Here is an 18,163-nt window from a genome sequence, read left to right as displayed (position 1 = left end):
TATATATGTATTTTAAAAGTTAGATATAAAAAAAGTGTAGTCTCTCAATTCATATGTATTCATATTGTTTCTCATACATACACACACACAGTCGAGTCTAGTCAGTTGCCCAGGTGCCTTTTTTTGACATGAAAGTTTCAAATTTAACTGAATGTATGTGACAGAAACATTTGAGATCTGAGGTCAACAGCACATAAAGCTGTGTTATTAATTCTGTATCAAATACTACCACAGAGATTTTTTAGGTGAATCTTTTGGGAAATTAGAGAACACTTGCTGAGCTTCCAAAATATAAGTAAATTAAAACCAACTAGCCACTGAAATAGCTGTTGTGTATATTTGTAATTTGACTGACTAGTCATGTAATGTAGACGGTATGCCCTTTTGTCATGTTTATAGGTGTTATATGACTGAGGAAGGGATGTGTCATGAAAACAAAAACTGTTGTAATTAAAATGGCTGTCAGACATAAACAAATTACATTTTCAGTCAGTTGAAAAGGAGCTTGATAAAGTAAGTGCTGTCTTTTGATGGCACGGTGAAAAATTATTTTAGGTATTTATATATAAATAAAAGATACAAATTTGATAAACAAGATATTTTTCTTTTTAATGCTTTTGGTGCAAAGCTATATGACAAGACAGAAATCCCCTGTCCCAAAACACCATTAAGAAACTTGAAACACCATTAAGAAACTTGATGGTCTGTTGTGGTTCTTGCCTGGCCACCGTCCAGGTTTCATTCTGAGCACTGAAGCACATCTGACACATTTATATAACAAAGCATCCTCAACACATTAGTTCTCTTGATCTGCTAGAGTAAAATAGAATGTTGAACAGCTTGGGTCACCATGCCAGCTGCCTTATATAATTGTGTGACCAACGTTACAAGTGCTTAAGCTATGCTTTCTGACTGACAGTCATAGGCGGCGGGAACTTTTATTTTAACGGAAGTCAGAGCAAAAAAGTTGCAGTGCGTTTTGCTATTAGGCTCGGTTTGTCTCATGGTTCTGGTTGGGAGGCGTATCTTCTTTTCTGGAATTTGAGAAACTTGGAACCACAAAGGGTCTTGCCTTCATTCTGGATACTACCTCTGCCACAATGAAGAGATGTTTTTGAAGGCAGGCTGGTTGCTTGGTTTCTTTTAAAGGACACAGGGCTACAGTTTTCTGAACCCCTCCATATATTTGAAAATTACCTACTCTAATATTTAATGAAAAAGTTAATTCATTCCTTAATTATGTACCTTCACAGTACTGAAGTTTAAATGATGGGTTGCCAGCCTCTGAACAAGAGAATAGCCTGGTGCTGATAAGAGTTAGCAGTGGCTTTTCATGGTGTTCAGTGCTAGTTTCTATTACTTCATCTGTGGCAGTGTGGGGGTGTCTGGCTATTTAGGGTGGTAGCTTATATGGTGTCTAAAGAAAGACATTGGACTGGGTTCCCCTCCTTCTTCCTGTTTCTAATGCCATTCATGATGCAGCCAATATCAAGGACTTTGGGATTCACGTATCTAAATAAAGCCAAATGTAAACATTATAAGGAATATACGTAGACAGATTTCTGAAGGGTAAATAATACAACAAATAACAAAAGTAAAAAATATTCTACATCTGGAAAACATGCCCTATTTTAATAGGTCTTTCTGAATCCTCCCAAGCACGTAAACATCTCTTTTAAAGTGAGAATATTAGGCACTAATATTTACCTATTTGACATCTGGATTGCTGCCTCTGCTGTCATGATATCCAGTGAACTTCTGTTCATTTGCTTACCCTTCATAGTCCTGAACTACAAATTTTGTTCCCAATGCTAAATTTAAAATTTTTTCCTAGTTGTTTTTATTTTGCTGGCCACGGATATTTTATTTATTTATATTATTTGTTTTCTTACCAGTTGTCTGCATTTCATGAACACCAATTAAATATCTTTTCTACCAACTTCCCCTTGTTCCATTTGAAAGTATGTAATTGCTGGTTTACATTTTTTTCCTGACTAGAATAAGGTTTTAAAACCAACAGAGTTGCCTTGTTGGTGATTGTGAGATCTCAAGAACCTAATAACATTTTTAACTTCTAATAGGTATTTGTGTTGTTCAGAGTCTTCCTCCCAGTTGTCCCTTTTAAAACACCAGTAGTCAGTACTGTGTACACTTTGCATAAAACAAACGTAACGTAAGTCATGATCATTTGCATTTAGGTGGCCCCATTTATTTTAGTACACTCTTCATCTGTTTGCCAGAATGAAGTCCAATGTTAAATTATCTGAAAGCACATATTTCTTAAAAAATTGTATAGAATTTTTAGAAAGTTAAAAAAAAAAATATATACCCATATATATACCCATGCAAACAGGCCTCAGCATTTATGTCTTCTAGACTTTTGTGGGAGAGGAGGAACAGACGAATTAAGCATTTAAATTAAGCATTGTTAAACAATTACTGTTAGGGTAATGCAAAGATAAATACTGACATTACTACAAAAAAAAAATCATCTATCGAGAAGTCTTAAACTTTAATATATACAAAACAGCACGTACTGTTCCAGAAGTCAATAAAGACCACGATCCTAACTTGGAAATGTGTTTTCTATATCAAGACCTGTTCACATAGGGAGTTGAGTTGAATGTTTCCATGCTTTAAGCACACTTAAACTATCTAGCAAATAGTAAGATGGCGTACCTTCACTCTCTAGGCATATTCCGTGGATATGTTTTAATTCTACATATGGTGGGACTATTACCAGGACAACGAATATGTTGAAAAGGCAGTTCAAATACACAGAAGAAAGGAGAGAGGCAAAATTATACCAGCCACCAGTTACTGATGACCTTCATTTCTGTTACAAATTTCCTGGGAGAGATTTGTGTAGAGTTTTTTCAGATGTAGACTCAAATTCAAGCATTCCCCTTAAAAGCAGTGTATTCATTTTAGTGTAAGAAGAATAATGCATAAATGAGGAGTAGACCAAATTTAATAATTTTCAAATTTCCCTCAGTTATTTTAAGTAGTCAATTTATATTAAATACTATATTTATGAAAGTTACTCTCTTACCGTATATATCCATCACTCATTAAAGCTTTCATATGCACTGTATGCAAAAAAAAAAAAAAAATTCTAGAATTTTTTGTCAATGTGTTTGTGTGCTGTCAGTGCTGTGAAATCGTTGCTATTGGTGATCTGTTGTAAGCTTTATGATTAATCCATTTACTTTTTTCCTCTTGCAGAGAAAGTATCACTCTGCAAAGGAAGCTTATGAACAACTTTTGCAGATCGAAAACCTTCCTGCACAAGTAAAAGCAACTGTCTTACAGCAGTTAGGTATGTAAAATTAACTTTCATTTTTCTGTTTGTTTCTTTTTCCTGTCTTTGCCTTCAGCAGTGTTTTCTAGGCTCCATTTCCAAAGTGAGTCTTAGACACTGAGTATGATATGTGAGATTTTCACCTGAAATAGAATGCCTAACAATAGATAATTAAGTAAATAAGAGAGGAGGAAAAGATTTTAATTAAACTCACAAAATTAAAAAGCTCTTAGACTTGCTACAGTATGTGCATTGCAGGTTTTGGGCAATGACAGGATGGTCTTTCAGAGAAGTGCAGCAGTTAGAATTCTGTATTCTCTGTTCTGCCTCTGAGAACATCCCTTGAAATAGCCAGGCTAAATGCACTGAACCAAAACACTCTTCTCTGTTGCAGAATAGAAGAACATGGCAAATGCAAAATTTACCTTTTCTTTCTCTTTAATTATAGTACGTAATGAAGACCTGTTTCTGTAACTAAAAAGTTTATCATCAGATTTCATAAAAGAAACCACATAAAAAGAGAAGTGCTATTTTTAAAAAATTGTCATCTTTGATATTTATAGAAAGCTGATAAATTATTTTTAGACCAAAATTTCTATTGGGTGGGTAGAATAAATTACTTTTGTCCTATATGCCTTATAAAAGAATTTCCAGAATATTTTGTTAAAATTGTTCAACCCAGTGCAAAACTTCTTCATTCACTTTTTCCATGTTCTTCATCTAATTTATTATTCTTAACATTAATTTAGCCTGCTTATGCCCATTTTTATTTTTTTTTTCCTCCCCCTTCACATACTGGTCATTTAATTCAAATTAGTAACTGGCATTAAGTTACGGCCACAATGCTTTCTTCTTTTGCAATGTAGGTTGTGTATGGATTTGGAGTGGGCTAATTTGTTTAGCTTTTGATTCTTCTGTGTGAAATCACAAGTGAAACTCATGGAGGGGTTCACTGCAGGACTCTAGGTACTGATCGTTTTGCTGTTACACAACAGTGTTGCATGAGCTGTTGCATTTCAGTATCCCCCTTGAATTTTTTTTAACTTGGTGTTATCCCACCTAGTATAAATTGTCAGCAACTTCATCCAGAAAGGCCATACATATGAACAATGGAAGACAGGCTTCCCCAAAGACCTGACCAGTGCTTTTTCAACTCTGATATGTGTTGCCACTTCAGGAGCAAAGGCTCATGGCTGTATTCATAAAATCGTACCACAGGTCTCTGTACTAACAATAAGAGCAATGACTTTAAGAATTGTCTGCTGTCTGAAAACTGGATTAACTCCCTTTATTCAATCAGCATAGGTCACCTAGTTTTGTAGTGTGCATAGCTTCTATGCTGAGAAAGGGACAGAGTGGTCTTAACCAGAACATTCAAGGAAAAATACCATTTCTTTTGCTCTTCGCTGTTATCAGTGGTATTTATCAGAGTATGGTGTTTATAGCAGATTTAGGCTTTAACAGCTGGTAATAAAAACACCTCCTCAGGCAGCATAGTCCGGGTGGTGCATTGCTGCTTAGAAAAAATAATAGAAAATACCTGCCATCTGCCAGAATGCTACTGGCAAAGCCCAATCAAAATATATTTGTATTTCTATGTTGAACTCTCTTACTCAACAGAAAAATAATTTTGGCTTGAAAACACCCTTTATTTATTTTCCTTAGCTAGTTAATGTTTATTGAACCGGAGTTGAAATTTAGGTAAGTTCAGATGTCTTCTGAGAGAATTATTAAAATCTTTGCTCTGGTTGCTGGTTTCCAAAGTAAATCATTGTGGAGAAGAACCCTGTGATTCTCAGATAAATACGTATCCATTTGAGCTGATAGTTCAGGTAGATCTAACAGTATGATCTGTACAGTTGGATAAGAGCAGTTTGTTTCTTCCTCTTTGCCATTTCGTTTGCTTTTCAAACAGTAATTCTTGTCACTGCTTTGCCTAAAATTACATTAAATTAATGATACTGAAGATCAAATCTGTCCCAGTATTCTTTCTCCAATTACACTCAGCAGTTGCATAAGGAAGAGTGTAAGAACAACATACGCATCTGCTTAGAGGTTCTCAAAGCACTCTCCCAATGATTTTCAGCTAGGGGCATTCCTAGGTGTTGTCCACGTAATTGGATAAGACTTATGAGATGCTAAAATGGGGAAGAGGCTCATCTCTTCAGAGACTGAGATGGTGCTTACTGGGGAAAAAGCAACTGCCACAAGTTCAACATGAGAATGATTGATAAGCATAAAAAACCCTGCAGCATGAGCTAGGCTAGCACATTGTCGTGGTTTAGCCCCAGCCAGCAGCTAAGCACCATGCAGCCGCTCCCTCACTCCCCCTACCCCGATGGGATGGGGGAGAGAATCGGAGGAGTAAGAGTGAGAAACGCTCCTGGGCTGAGATAAGAACAGTTTAATAATTGAAATAAAGTAAAATAGTAATGATGATGATGATGATAATAATATACAAAGCAAGTGATGCCCAATGCAGTTGCTCACCACCTGCTAACTGATGCCCAGCCAGTTCCTGAGCAGCGATCGCTCCCCCCAGCCAACCCCCCCCAGTTTCTATACTGAGCATGACATCATATGGTATGGAATAGCCCTTTGGCCAGTTTGGGTCAGCTCTCCTGGCTGTGCCCCCTCCCAGTTTCTTGTGCACCTGGCAGAGCATGGGAAGCTGAAAAGTCCTTGACTAGCATAAGCAGTACTCAGCAACAACTAAAAACATCAGTGTGTTATCAACATTCTTCTCCTACTAAATCCAAAACACAGCACTATGCCAGCTACTAGGAAGAAAATTAACTCTATCCCAGCCGAAACCAGGACACACATTCAATTGCTGAGGCAACACAGGGATTTGTTACAAATTAGATTGTAAAGACTGGGAAAAGAGTGTGGAACATTTCTGAAGTATGGACAATATCTGCACTTTCGTTTATTACGTAAAAAATGTCCCAAGAGTGGAAGAGTAGTCAATATGCTAGTTGAGAATTTGAGTTAGGTCTTGCAAATGGGAAACTGCACAGCTTACCAGCGTTTTTCCAACACTTTCTTTCTGTATGTTCTTCATTTCATGCATGAGGAGAAGAGAGATCCAGTTTCCTTTACCTATGCTGTTCTAGTAGAAAACTTCTGTTTGTTCTCCCTCACCCTCTCTTGCTTTCTGCCTTTTTTACCTTCCTGCGCAGGAAGATAAAATCTGGAAGCAACCCTTGTTTCAACAGTGAAACTAGATAGGGATTGCTAGTTCTCATTTCTGTCTCCTAGAAATAGATTCTTCCTTTTTATCAGTGAACCTCAGTAAAGATCTCCTGAAGATACAACACATTATCTTTCGATCCGGCAAGGTTCTGATGAAACAGAAAATAGGCATCACCACACAACATTTCCAAAGATTCAGGAAATTGTTTGATGTCTTTTTTTTTTTTACCCTTGTTTGTAATCCCTGAACTATTACCTTTATCTCAGGCTTTGCCTGGTACTGCACCCGATACATTTATCCTTAGTGTGCAGTTAGACTGGTGCATTCTGATAACCACCCTTACATAAGCCTTTTTTTCTTAAAGCATGGGTATTTTCTGTATGCTCAAGAACTTCAGTGACTTGGGATTTGAATCAAAATCATAGCTTGTTTACAAAGTCCATGTGAGCAAGTTGTGTATGTTATATGCCTCTGCAAAAATTATTGGGGTAAACTATTGGGATGTTTTTCCTTTTTTTTTCTGTTGGGTAGGGTTTTGACTTAATCTATCTTCAGATAAGATAAAGTACTTTTCCCCCAGCACTGTAATCACTTGGCTCCTAACCTGACATTTCTTGCAGTCCATGAAATACTCCTCAAAATTCTGCTTCTGACCACAGTTTCCAAGTGTTACTTCTTAAAACACCTCAGGCAAATTTTGTTCGATAGATACGATTTTCTTTTAGGTTGCCTTTTTTTAAAGCTTGGAAGTTTGCCTTCCATTTGCAGAAGTGTCACTGTGACTGTTAACAAACTATAAGCCCACGGAATAAAATACAAGCTGCATAGAACAGGTAGGATAAAATATTTAAGGTATAGTCTAATTACAGAGAGTGAAGTAAGGCTGCAAATGCTCATCAGTTCAGTTCTCAGCCTTGCCTACTTTGTGTAGCATTTCAGATGAGATCTGAATTTGATCGGGATCTTTTGAGTGGTATTACCTGTTCATGTAGTTAGACTGTATCAGAAAGGATAAGCTTAAGTGTGCTGAAGTTTGGGTGATGGAGGTTTTAAATGGACATTTAGTGCAGATGTGTGTACAACTCTGTAGGTAACTAAAACTTTATACAAACCTTGGATATTTTATGAAATTGGTATCATAGTGTTCCACAAGGGACCATTTACGGCTGGGATACTATAAAAACAGAGGGACAATCCATTGTCATGTCTTTATTACAAATGTTTTACAAATGTTGGCTGAAAAGCAGTAGATTGTTAAGACAAATACATGGAGATTAAGCAAACAGCAAGACACTGCTGACCAGTGTGGTATGTAGTGATTTCAGCAAGCCAGCTGCCTGTTACTCAAAAGGATTTCCTTGTACTCATTATATGAATGGCACTGAGATGATTTCGTGACTGCTTAAAGGAATTCCATATAAGCATAGAGGCAGAGGAGGAGCAGCTTGAGAAGATGATGAAGGTGCTTTATTTGAAATGGTAACCAAGCCTTGCATCAGTGCTAGAGCAGAGATGCGTTTTAATAGCACATGAAAGGTGGTATGGGAGCATGGATTGTGGGAGGCCTTTGAAATGGGGATGAATAATTTTTCTAACGTAATGAAAATAAAAAAGGCATTTGAAAGAATATGATGTGTGGTTAGATGAGGAAATGAAATTATCTTTTCAGCAGAATTTGTTATGTAAATGAGAGGTGATTGCATTTGTCAGGGTGAATGGAAAGGATGTTGTAGCAATGAAAAATGAAATGACAACGTAAGAAAGATTTAAGTGGAGATACAAAATACTTACCAATGTTCTGTTGGAATTGCCCAAATGTAGATATGGGATAAATACGAAGATTTAGAAGAAAAGGAGTAAACTAAACATAATGTACAGATAATTGATGTGCATAACAAGGAGAATGGTGGCATTTTTCACAATGACAGGGAAGGTATCTGTGTTCAGTGGAGGAAAGAGTTAACACTTTCAGATTAGCTTTTTATAGTAGAAGGCTGAGCAGTGCATAATCGTGCTACTAACCTCGTAGAAAATTATTTAAACAAACAAAAAAAACCCCACTTTAAAAGTGCCTGACAGTAATTTTGACTTGGGGTCCTTTTGTCCTGTAATTTTAGTGTAGAACTTCAAAAGTTTTAAAAATTTCATTCATAATATTATATGTAAGTGCTATTGTTGTTTGATATTCCTATTTTTAAAGAGGAACTAATGCTACAAATATCCTGCTGTGCCAAAGTGTTAAATGGTCTTAGGGAATTTCTGCCACTTATGGATTCTTTTTGTAGGCTGGATGCATCACACCGTGGATCAGCTTGGAGACAAGGCAACCAAGGAAAGCTATGCTATACAGTATCTCCAGAAATCTCTAGAAGCAGATCCAAATTCTGGTCAATCCTGGTATTTCCTTGGAAGGTGAGAAGTGACTTTATAGACACTGTAACTGTATTTGTAATTTTTTGAGGACACTCGTTATTGTGAGTATCTTACATTGTTTTTCCTCTTAATATTTTCAGAGGAAACATGAAGGGAAAATATGTATGTATCTACTGAAGTCTAGTTTTCTGGAAAGTGTATAAAAAGACAAGGTGCTAACATATTTGGGATTAATATAGATTAGAAGTTGAAATGAAATATGTTACCCAAGCGGTCCCGCTTTTTGTGTAGTTATTATTCAGTCTACACATTTACAGTAACCTGAGTCTGCCCTGCCTGGTTTTACCTGTTCCTCCTACTACTACTACTCCCACCCAACTCCTCGTTACTTTTCTTCATAGCTTTTTCACAATTCTTTATCTCCTTATTTTCTCAGAATCTCCCTTCTAATCTCGAGCAATTTTTGCACTAAAATACAAATATTTTCCCAGGTATACATCCATATCTAAACAGCATATGTGGTAACTAAATACTAGGTCAAGATAGCTCAGATTGATCCATTCTAATATCTGTTTAAGTGTTGTATTAATTCTGTACTATCAGACAGTATTTTTTACTTGAAAATTAACTTATTCCAAGATGTAAATCATATAAATTTGATGACTTTTCTTAGTCTTCTTTTTAAGAAAATAGAGTACTTTACAGAAACAAGCAGTAACTCTTGAAATAATCAGGTTTTGGAGAAAGCTTTGAGAGGGCAATTCAAGTCCATATGTGAACAGGTCAGTTTTGTTGAGAAATACATTAGAAAGGAATTATGCAAAAATAAAATTAATATCCTAACCTCAGTACCTTCCAGCTGACTTTCTTGGAGGTTCTGGTCACATACAACCTACTTTTGGTTTTGTCATCCTAATTATATTCCTCCAGCTGTTCTGTAAGACAGGGCTCTTCGACCAGCTGTCTGCAGGCTAAGGGAGGAGCACCAGCACTGAGGGTGAAGGGCAGGGGGCTAGAGCAGATGTGAAGGGAAAAGGAAAATGGGCCAGGGATCATCTGGCTCATCATCCATGGGGCTGAAATCCTGGTTTTTCCTCAGTAGTCCTGTTCCACATGCCTTGAGCTAGTTGAGTTCTTACACAACAGCAGGATGGAGCCAGAGCTCAATGAAGTATGTGCACAGCTGCCACACTCCTGCTCCTACTGTGCCACGGCTTTCATGTGGTTAGAGTGAAACCTAGGACCGTACAAACAAGGGGGAGAAACACAGGAAATGGGGGAAAAAAATCTAGTGGAAGCATTTCTTAGACTCTACAGGGAGGACTAGAGCAAAAATATTTCTGTGCCCCATTCCTTCAGTCCATACGCTGGCAGGAGAAGAGGAAAGGTACAGGGTTGTGCATTTGCTTTTCCTCTTTTTCCTCATGTATTCCCTTGTGTTACTCCTTCCTCTGCTGGTTGTCCAAACAGGATAGCAGGTTGGTTGAAGCTACCTTTCAAAAATATACCACCACCACCCTCTCCCACTGAAAAAAATCCATCACCCTGTTTTAAGTTTTGTTGGGTGCTTAATGTTAGTGCTATCCTAATTAGAGTCTTCATGTATCTGATAAGCAGACAGATTGAAACGTGTCTATTGGAACTTGGATTGGATTGTGATTAAAATGATCTTCTGAAACATTGTGTTTGGACTCAATGGCTGTTCTAGGCAAAGTACTGCTAGATTTTATTGTATTCCTTTCTTAGTGTGCCTCAAGAATACATGAAAGAGTGTAGCATGTTTGACAAACCTTTGCCTGTACTGTTCTGCTTGGTTTTTATTTTCTACGAGAATAAATTTTCTGTTGTTATTTGTGTGTTTTGAAAGTTGTCAGTTCTTTTTCCAACAGGGAAACTTATTACAAACAATATAAGAAGCTGAGCTATTGTAGATTAAACTAGTAAATATATATTTTTTTTAATACTGTATTTATTTGAAGCTTTTCATTTTAAAAAGGTAGGTATTATTCCCTGTAGTATAATTGTAGTTCTCTTTAGAGTTCTGGTATTTCTGCTTATAATGCCAGAATACCCTTGAATTTGTATGTGAAAAATAGTCAAGTAAGAAATTAGGAAAAAATCCAGAACAGCCAGATTTTTTACAAAATTTCGTGCTCTGTATATGCAGTAAAACTAACTGATTTGTTCTTCATTACTTGAAATGTTACTGAGATGTGAGAAATGCACATAAAAAGCTTCCCAGGCAATCAGGAACCATCTCTTAATAATTCTGAAACAGTTCTTGTAGAACATGAAGTTTCATAACCATTTGTCTAATAAAATAGGTAACTTAATTGTTTCTTTATAATGCTGTTTGTAGATAAATATAGTTCTTATTGACTGAGAAGTTATCACAAATTAAAGAAATGTAAGTCTTTAAAATGTGGTATGACTTCTGTTTTCTTTATAAATGCAATAAGCTAGGGTTTAAGCAATTTTGGTGTGCTTTTCAAATAAATAATTAGTAATACGTGTTGATTAAGATATTTGAGTCTGCTTATGTCCGGTGTTAAGAAACGGCAAATGTTTTGGATTCATCTAGATGAGTATGTATTTGCATGACTTAACATTTATCAGATCAGTCTCAGTAAGCCACCCTCAATGATTACCTTCTATAAATATTACCAAAGTTCTTTTTTTCTTCTCCCAGGTGCTATTCAAGTATTGGGAAAGTTCAGGATGCCTTTATATCTTATAGGCAATCTATTGATAAATCAGAAGCAAGTGCAGATACATGGTGTTCTATAGGGTAAGAATGATACAGGGTAATACAGTGATATAATTCAATACTAATATATATAAATAAAGAATATCAGCTTTTTAACTGTTGTACTCTCAGGGGGACTGTAAAGCTTTTTTTATTTATACTTTTGTGTTGTCAGACTTGTCTGATTTGAAGTTTAAATAATAAATTTATATTTGCTTTCTCAATTTTTTAAAATACTGAATATGCTATGTATACAAGCTTTGCATGTTAAGATTTTATGTGTTGTTTATGCTTATTACTGTGCTTTATATAACAGCAAAGTTTATTAAGGGTTTTGAGGGGGATGTGTATATTTGACTTGTTTGTATTTTGACTTTGTTATTAATTCTCAACTTCACTAATCTTTCTATTCAGTGTGCTGTATCAACAGCAAAATCAGCCTATGGATGCTTTACAGGCCTATATCTGTGCTGTGCAATTGGACCATGGCCATGCTGCAGCCTGGATGGACCTAGGCACACTCTATGAGTCCTGCAACCAGCCTCAGGATGCCATTAAATGCTACTTAAATGCAACTAGGAGCAAAAATTGTAGTAATACCTCTGCACTTGCAGCACGGATAAAGTATTTACAGGTAAAACTAAAGTTTTAAGAAGCGGGAAATACTCTTCCAAATACACAGCAGAGGGGAGGGGAGAAGTAACACACAAGTTTAACTTGCAATTCTTTGTGGTGTGTATAACTTGTTCTCATGTGTATTGTAAGCATATCATAGCCTGTAATATTTTATTTCTTCATTTTTAAGTGAAACGTAATTCCTTATAAACCCTATTTTGCACATTTAATCAAAGCATACTGTTTTACATCACTTTGCTTTTTTTCTTTGTATTGTCTACATTTTTAAGTTCTCATAACATATAGAGAGAATACACACACGCTATCTTTCACTCTTGTTTGCAATTTCAGAAAAAGGAATTATGAGACCTCTGAATCCAGAGCTCATCTTTGTTCTGATTCTCACAAAGGTTTATATTCTGGTTACCCTCTTTATACTTAGCACCTTTCTAAAACCCCAAATTTTAAATCTATCCTCTCTTTAAGACATAATTAGCTACAGCATTTAGGAAGATTTCATGGACTTGCTCTTACTAAAGTAGGCTTGTGTTAAATTTGCTTTTTACATAATTTTTCCTAGGCTCAGTTGTGTAACCTTCCACAAGGTAGTCTACAGAATAAAACTAAATTACTTCCTAGTATTGAGGAGGCATGGAGCCTACCAATCCCCGCAGAGCTTACCTCCAGGCAGGGTGCCATGAACACAGCACAGCAGGTGAGAAGTTGGGTTATGTTCTGCAGGTGCCCAGCTTTAAGGGTTCTTTACAATCGGTAGTGGTCAAGCTTATTTTATTGAGCACAGGACTGGCTTTTGTTAATAAAAAGCCTTTGATTTATTTGCAAAGGGATACTAGATCAAGAAGCTCCCTATAATATGGGAGAAATATGGGGGTACCAATTTAGAACCTTTGTGGATTTTCATGATTTTAAAAGATTTCATCTTAAATAGAAATGCTGCAGTGATTTAATAATCCCGTGAAAGGTACACATTCCTCCATTGATGACCATATGGAAACTGATTTTTCAGTTATTGAGATCATCTTCAGAATATCTACTCGGCCCTTTTAATATATGTGGGCTGTTAAAATATATAATTTAAAGGAAAGAATTAAGAATATATAGAACCATATTTTTGTCTTCCTTCTGTGATTCTTAGGCTTGTAAACCTCATCATCCAAATACTGAACCTGTACTAGGCCTCACTCAAACACCAATTTCACAGCAATCCTTGCCACTACACATGATTCCTTCTAGCCAAGTAGATGACCTGACCAGTCCTGCCAAGAGGAAAAGAACATCTAGTCCAACAAAGGTATATATCCTGATGAACTAGAGCCCCCTACCAAAATTATATGGAAATAATGCATTAAAGTGATGCAGCATGCACAGAATTTGTGCTGTGAATTTTAATCCTTTGGCATCAAGGTGGGGAATGTTTTTAGGAATTTTAACAAACATTTTTCAGTGTTGTGCTTAATCAGGTTACAGTTCAGTCGGGAAGTGCATAAGGGCAATGCAGATTGGTGGCACTATACTACAGTCATAGTTGTATAAGTGAAAAAGTACATTCGTAGCCTGATGATAGATAGAGAGGGAGACGATCATGTCATCCTGTCTATTGCCTTTGCTTATATTTAGAATTCAAGTGTTTCATCATCATGTAATAGTGTTACAGTAGATAAAGTATTCAGTTTTAAAAGTAGTGTACATTTAAGTTAATTGCATAATTTGATTTGTTTGTTTCTTGTTATGATATTAGATATCATTTTAACTTTTTCCTCTGACTACTCTGATACTGTATGGGAATGGTAGAATGAGACTTGGCACGTTTTAGTATATTCTTTGTTTATATTGTTATTCTTGAAACAATGACTAGTTCTTTCATAAGTAAGATAAAATCTAGATAGTAAAAGAAACTATGTTGACCCTTTGATAGTCATGCATTTTAATGTAATGTTTTCTCTCAGAATACTTCAGATGTTTGGAGCAGTGGCCATACAGTGTCACATCCTCTTGTACAGCAACAAATTCATTCTTGGTGCTTGACACCACAGAAATTACAGGTAGGTATATTGAAGATCTTCAGAAGCTTTGATATATTTTTTGTTTCTTTCTTCCTTTTAAGAAAAATAACTCTGGAACATTTTTTGGTTTCACATTTCTGAAATTCAGTGTGAAATACTTCCCAAATAATTCCCACACAGTGTAATTCAAGTTGTGCTAATATTTGTGTCTTCTCTATGTGAGATTAGTTCTATAGTAAAATAAATGATCTCTAGCAGAAACTGAACACTTACATTGTATTAATTCTGTAATTTATAAAGTAAGAACATACAGTAATTCTTTTTTCTTATGGTGTTTTAAAGATAGATATGCAAAGTGCCACACTTGTGTGTGAAGTGAGTTTTGCTACTTGCCGTAATGTGGGGATATTGAAGGAGGTGTAGGTATTGTAATACCCTCTTTTTCCTCTGAGGTAGCTTCTTGTATCAAATTGCATAAACAATCATGCACATTCTACAAAATGCGGTTACTCAAATGAAATCTGGTGCTGCTTTTCTGTATTTTATGTCATCTAGTGTATTTATATGAAATGCTAGATTTTATTTTTGAAATCTTGTTTCAGATCTTTTTTGTTATGATGTTTTGTTGTCTCTTCAGTTCATTAGGGCTTGCAGTGAGCTTCAGCAGGAATTCCATGTTTTGAAAATCAGGCCTAGCTGGAAACTCTTACCCATGTATCACAGATACTGCTTTGGATGCAAGGAAAAATAGAAGGGAGCACAGGGCAGAGACAGAAGGCATTCTGATTGACTGAGCAGTGTTGCCCTCAACTCCAATGTAGTTCTTCAGCTGTTTCTCTATCTGAACAATACTGGCTTTATTATGCTGCATAATTCTTCCCTCCCTCTCCCCCCGCCACCTCCCCATCCCTTTGGTCCTCCCTAATCACTCTTCTGTATCTCTCTCTCTTCATGCATTCTCATCATTTCTCTCTGTTTATTTTATATCCTACTACTTTTTCACCTTCTTAGTTTCACCTTTTTCCAGGTCCAACTTCCTCCTCTAGGTAGTGTCTAAGTAGGCTTCGCTATCTAAGTACGATACCTGGATTTGCTGGCAATACCTTGACAAGGTTCCAGCATATATGAATAGGAAAGCCAAAAAGATATGATGTAAGAGGATAGTGAATAAAACCTTTATTACATCTTCTAAGTCAGCCTTTTAAAAGCGGCAGCTCAGAAGCTGGATGGATATGGCACATAACACAAACCAAGCAGCTCAGCTGACAAAAGCAGAAGTGGAAAGGGCTATGGCCACACAGTAGCCTCCGGGGCTGCAACATGCCAGTGGAGGAGGGACGGGTATTGGTTTCACAGAACTGGGGGGCAGCAAGAACAGTGCTGCCCACAAAGCCTCTGCACCCATAGTACTGGGGAGGAGCGCAGACTGGCCTCTGCTGACATATGTGCTAGGTCAGTCTTTCTGATTTGTGTTATCCTATTTAGACATTTTTTAAAAAGCAAAATAACAACTGAAGAGCACTGGTTTTGGCTCCTGTGTGCCTGGCACGTGCACTCCCATGGAGACCCTGTTTTCATCTCACAATCATATATAGCTATATATAGATTAGTCTTATTCATTGTATTCCCCTACAGAGGGACTTCAGAATGGAAGCTACTGTTAAGCCAGGGAGTTTGGCATGAACCATCTATAACCACTTTTTCAGACAATGTTGGATTTTTTTTTTAGTTGATAGTTTGCAAATACAGTTGTTCAAAAAAATTGTCCAAAGCACTTCAGTTCCGTTTGTGTATTACTAATACAGCATAATCAAAGCAAAGGAGACGAGAGGGATTTAGAAAAATAATACATGCGGACCTGAAAGGAACTAAAGGAACCGTGATTTGTGTTGCTTTTGGTGGGGCTTGGTTTGGTTGGTTTGTTGTTTTTTTTGTTTGGGTTGGTTTGCGGTTTTTTTGAAAGGATTTATAATGATGTGAAGTAGCTTAGTGTTGAAGAACAATCAAAAAAATTGTCTATATGTCACCTTTTGCGTAGCACAACTTTTGCCCTCCGCTCCAGCTCCCACCCCCACTGTCGTCCCCCCCCCCTCCCCTCCCCCGCCCCGATAATGCTTCTGTGTTCCACAATTTCAGCATTTATGTCATTAACAGCACCAGACTTACTGGTAGAATGATGGTGCATGCTGAGTCGTTTAAAATAAATACAAAGATCAGATTTTGGTAATAGATACTTAAATTTATCAGTGGCAAATGAGTTCAGTATCGTAACTTAAGACATTGCTCTCTCTAATTAAAGTTGTATACTTTTCTGGTTTTTTTTTTTTTATATTTTCTGGAGACATTTTCATGTGTGACTATAGGTTGAATTTATTTCGTGCTGAACAGTGTTAATAAAAGAACAGCCCAGTACAAAAAAACTGTTAAAGCATACATAATAAGAATTCTCCATAATCATTCTTAAATGCAGTTTTCTTTTGCAGTACCAGTACACTTAATTTTAGTGTGGTGATAATACTTATAGACTCAAATAATTTAGAAAGTCTCTTCAGTTTTTGTAACTAGTAATAAGGTTTGGTTACAGAATAGTGTATGGAAAGATGTTTGAGTCTGTAACAGAAGTCTCAATCATGTTTTTAGCTTAACAAGTCTTGTGGATAATTTTTCATACTGTATGCAAGAAAGTTATTTAAAAGCACATGCAACTTCAGTGATTCTGAACTGTACTGCTATTTTTTCAGCACTTGGAACAGCTGCGTGCAAACCGAAATAATCTAAGTCCAGCACAGAAACTTATGCTGGAACAGCTGGAGAGTCAGTTTGTCTTGATGCAGCAACACCAGCAGGTAAGAACAAAAATATTTTTCTCTTTTACAAAACTTTTGTCAGTAATGGTGTCTGTTGTGTTTCTTGAATTCTGAAGAATTCCTATTGTACAGAGTTCTCATGCCCTTTACTATGTTACATTAAGTCATCTTTCTTTGTATAAAGTATAATTGTGGTTTACTGGTTGAAAGATAACAGGTTTAGCTGTGTTTTATTATAGGGTTCCAGATAATATAAAAGTTTTCAAGCCACACTTTCAGACTAAAGTGAGTGGACACATCTAAAAGCAGTCTTACCTGAAAAATACTTAGTTGTAGTAAGCCATATTACAGCATATCTCTCATCTCATTGTTCACTTCTCTCTCTCTTAGTATCCAACTTTAGCAGTAAAATTCTAACACTCAAACTGAAGAGCCTAGAAGAAAAGTGTGCTTATAGCTTTACCTTAAAACTCGCTCAGCACATTTGTGAGCATCGCAGTCATCTTTTTTCTGAAAAGCAACTGTGAAGATCTTAAAATCAGTATAAAGTTGGAATTGACCACTGCAATAAAGTACACAAACCTTGTACGATCTTCGCTTTTTAAATTCTGCAGCTAATGTTCTTGTGCTTTGTTCATCTTCCGTTAGATGAGACAAACAGGAGTTGCACAGGTACGATCTACTGGAATTCCTAATGGGCCAACAGCTGACTCATCACTGCCTACAAACTCTGTCTCTGGTCAGCAGCCACAGGTTGCTCTAACCAGAGTGCCTAATGTCGCTCAGCGTGGAATCCGTCCCGCCTGCCCCGGGCAGCCTATGGCTAATGGACCCTTTCCAGCAGGCCCCATTCCCTGCAGCACAGCAAGAACGCTGGGTAGTACAGACACTATTTTGATAGGCAATAATCACATAACAGAAAGTGGAAGTAATGGAAACGTGCCTTACCTGCAGCAAAACGCACTCTCTCTACCTCATAACCGCACAAACCTGACCAGCAGCGCAGAGGAGCCGTGGAAAAACCAACTATCTAACTCCACTCAGGTATACAATTTCAGTTTACTCATAGAGTACACTAAGGAGGCTTGATAAGCAAGACAC

General features: G+C 36.7%; 1 protein-coding gene across 11 annotated transcripts in view; it reads left to right on the top strand.

The window, feature by feature from the left end:
- Positions 1-18,163, top strand: part of KDM6A (lysine demethylase 6A) — a 160,483-nt gene that overhangs the window by 100,935 nt on the left and 41,385 nt on the right. For 4 of the 11 annotated variants that reach the window (XM_075714968.1, XM_075714960.1, XM_075715046.1 and 1 more), the window contains 9 exons: positions 3,226-3,319; positions 8,783-8,909; positions 11,560-11,658; positions 12,031-12,250; positions 12,812-12,946; positions 13,388-13,543; positions 14,199-14,294; positions 16,997-17,101; positions 17,711-18,106. In XM_075714968.1, coding sequence (XP_075571083.1) covers positions 3,226-3,319; positions 8,783-8,909; positions 11,560-11,658; positions 12,031-12,250; positions 12,812-12,946; positions 13,388-13,543; positions 14,199-14,294; positions 16,997-17,101; positions 17,711-18,106 — 1,428 coding nt within the window. The remainder of the gene's footprint in view (positions 1-3,225; positions 3,320-8,782; positions 8,910-11,559; positions 11,659-12,030; positions 12,251-12,811; positions 12,947-13,387; positions 13,544-14,198; positions 14,295-16,996; positions 17,102-17,710; positions 18,107-18,163) is intronic. The other 7 variants (XM_075714996.1, XM_075714978.1, XM_075715004.1 and 4 more) reach the window with 6 other exon arrangements.

This window comes from Pelecanus crispus, chromosome 1 (assembly GCF_030463565.1).
Source record: "Pelecanus crispus isolate bPelCri1 chromosome 1, bPelCri1.pri, whole genome shotgun sequence".
NCBI classification, from domain to species: Eukaryota; Metazoa; Chordata; class Aves; order Pelecaniformes; family Pelecanidae; genus Pelecanus; species Pelecanus crispus.
Note: the sequence above shows the minus strand (reverse complement) of the source record. Positions and strands in the feature narration are given on the sequence as shown.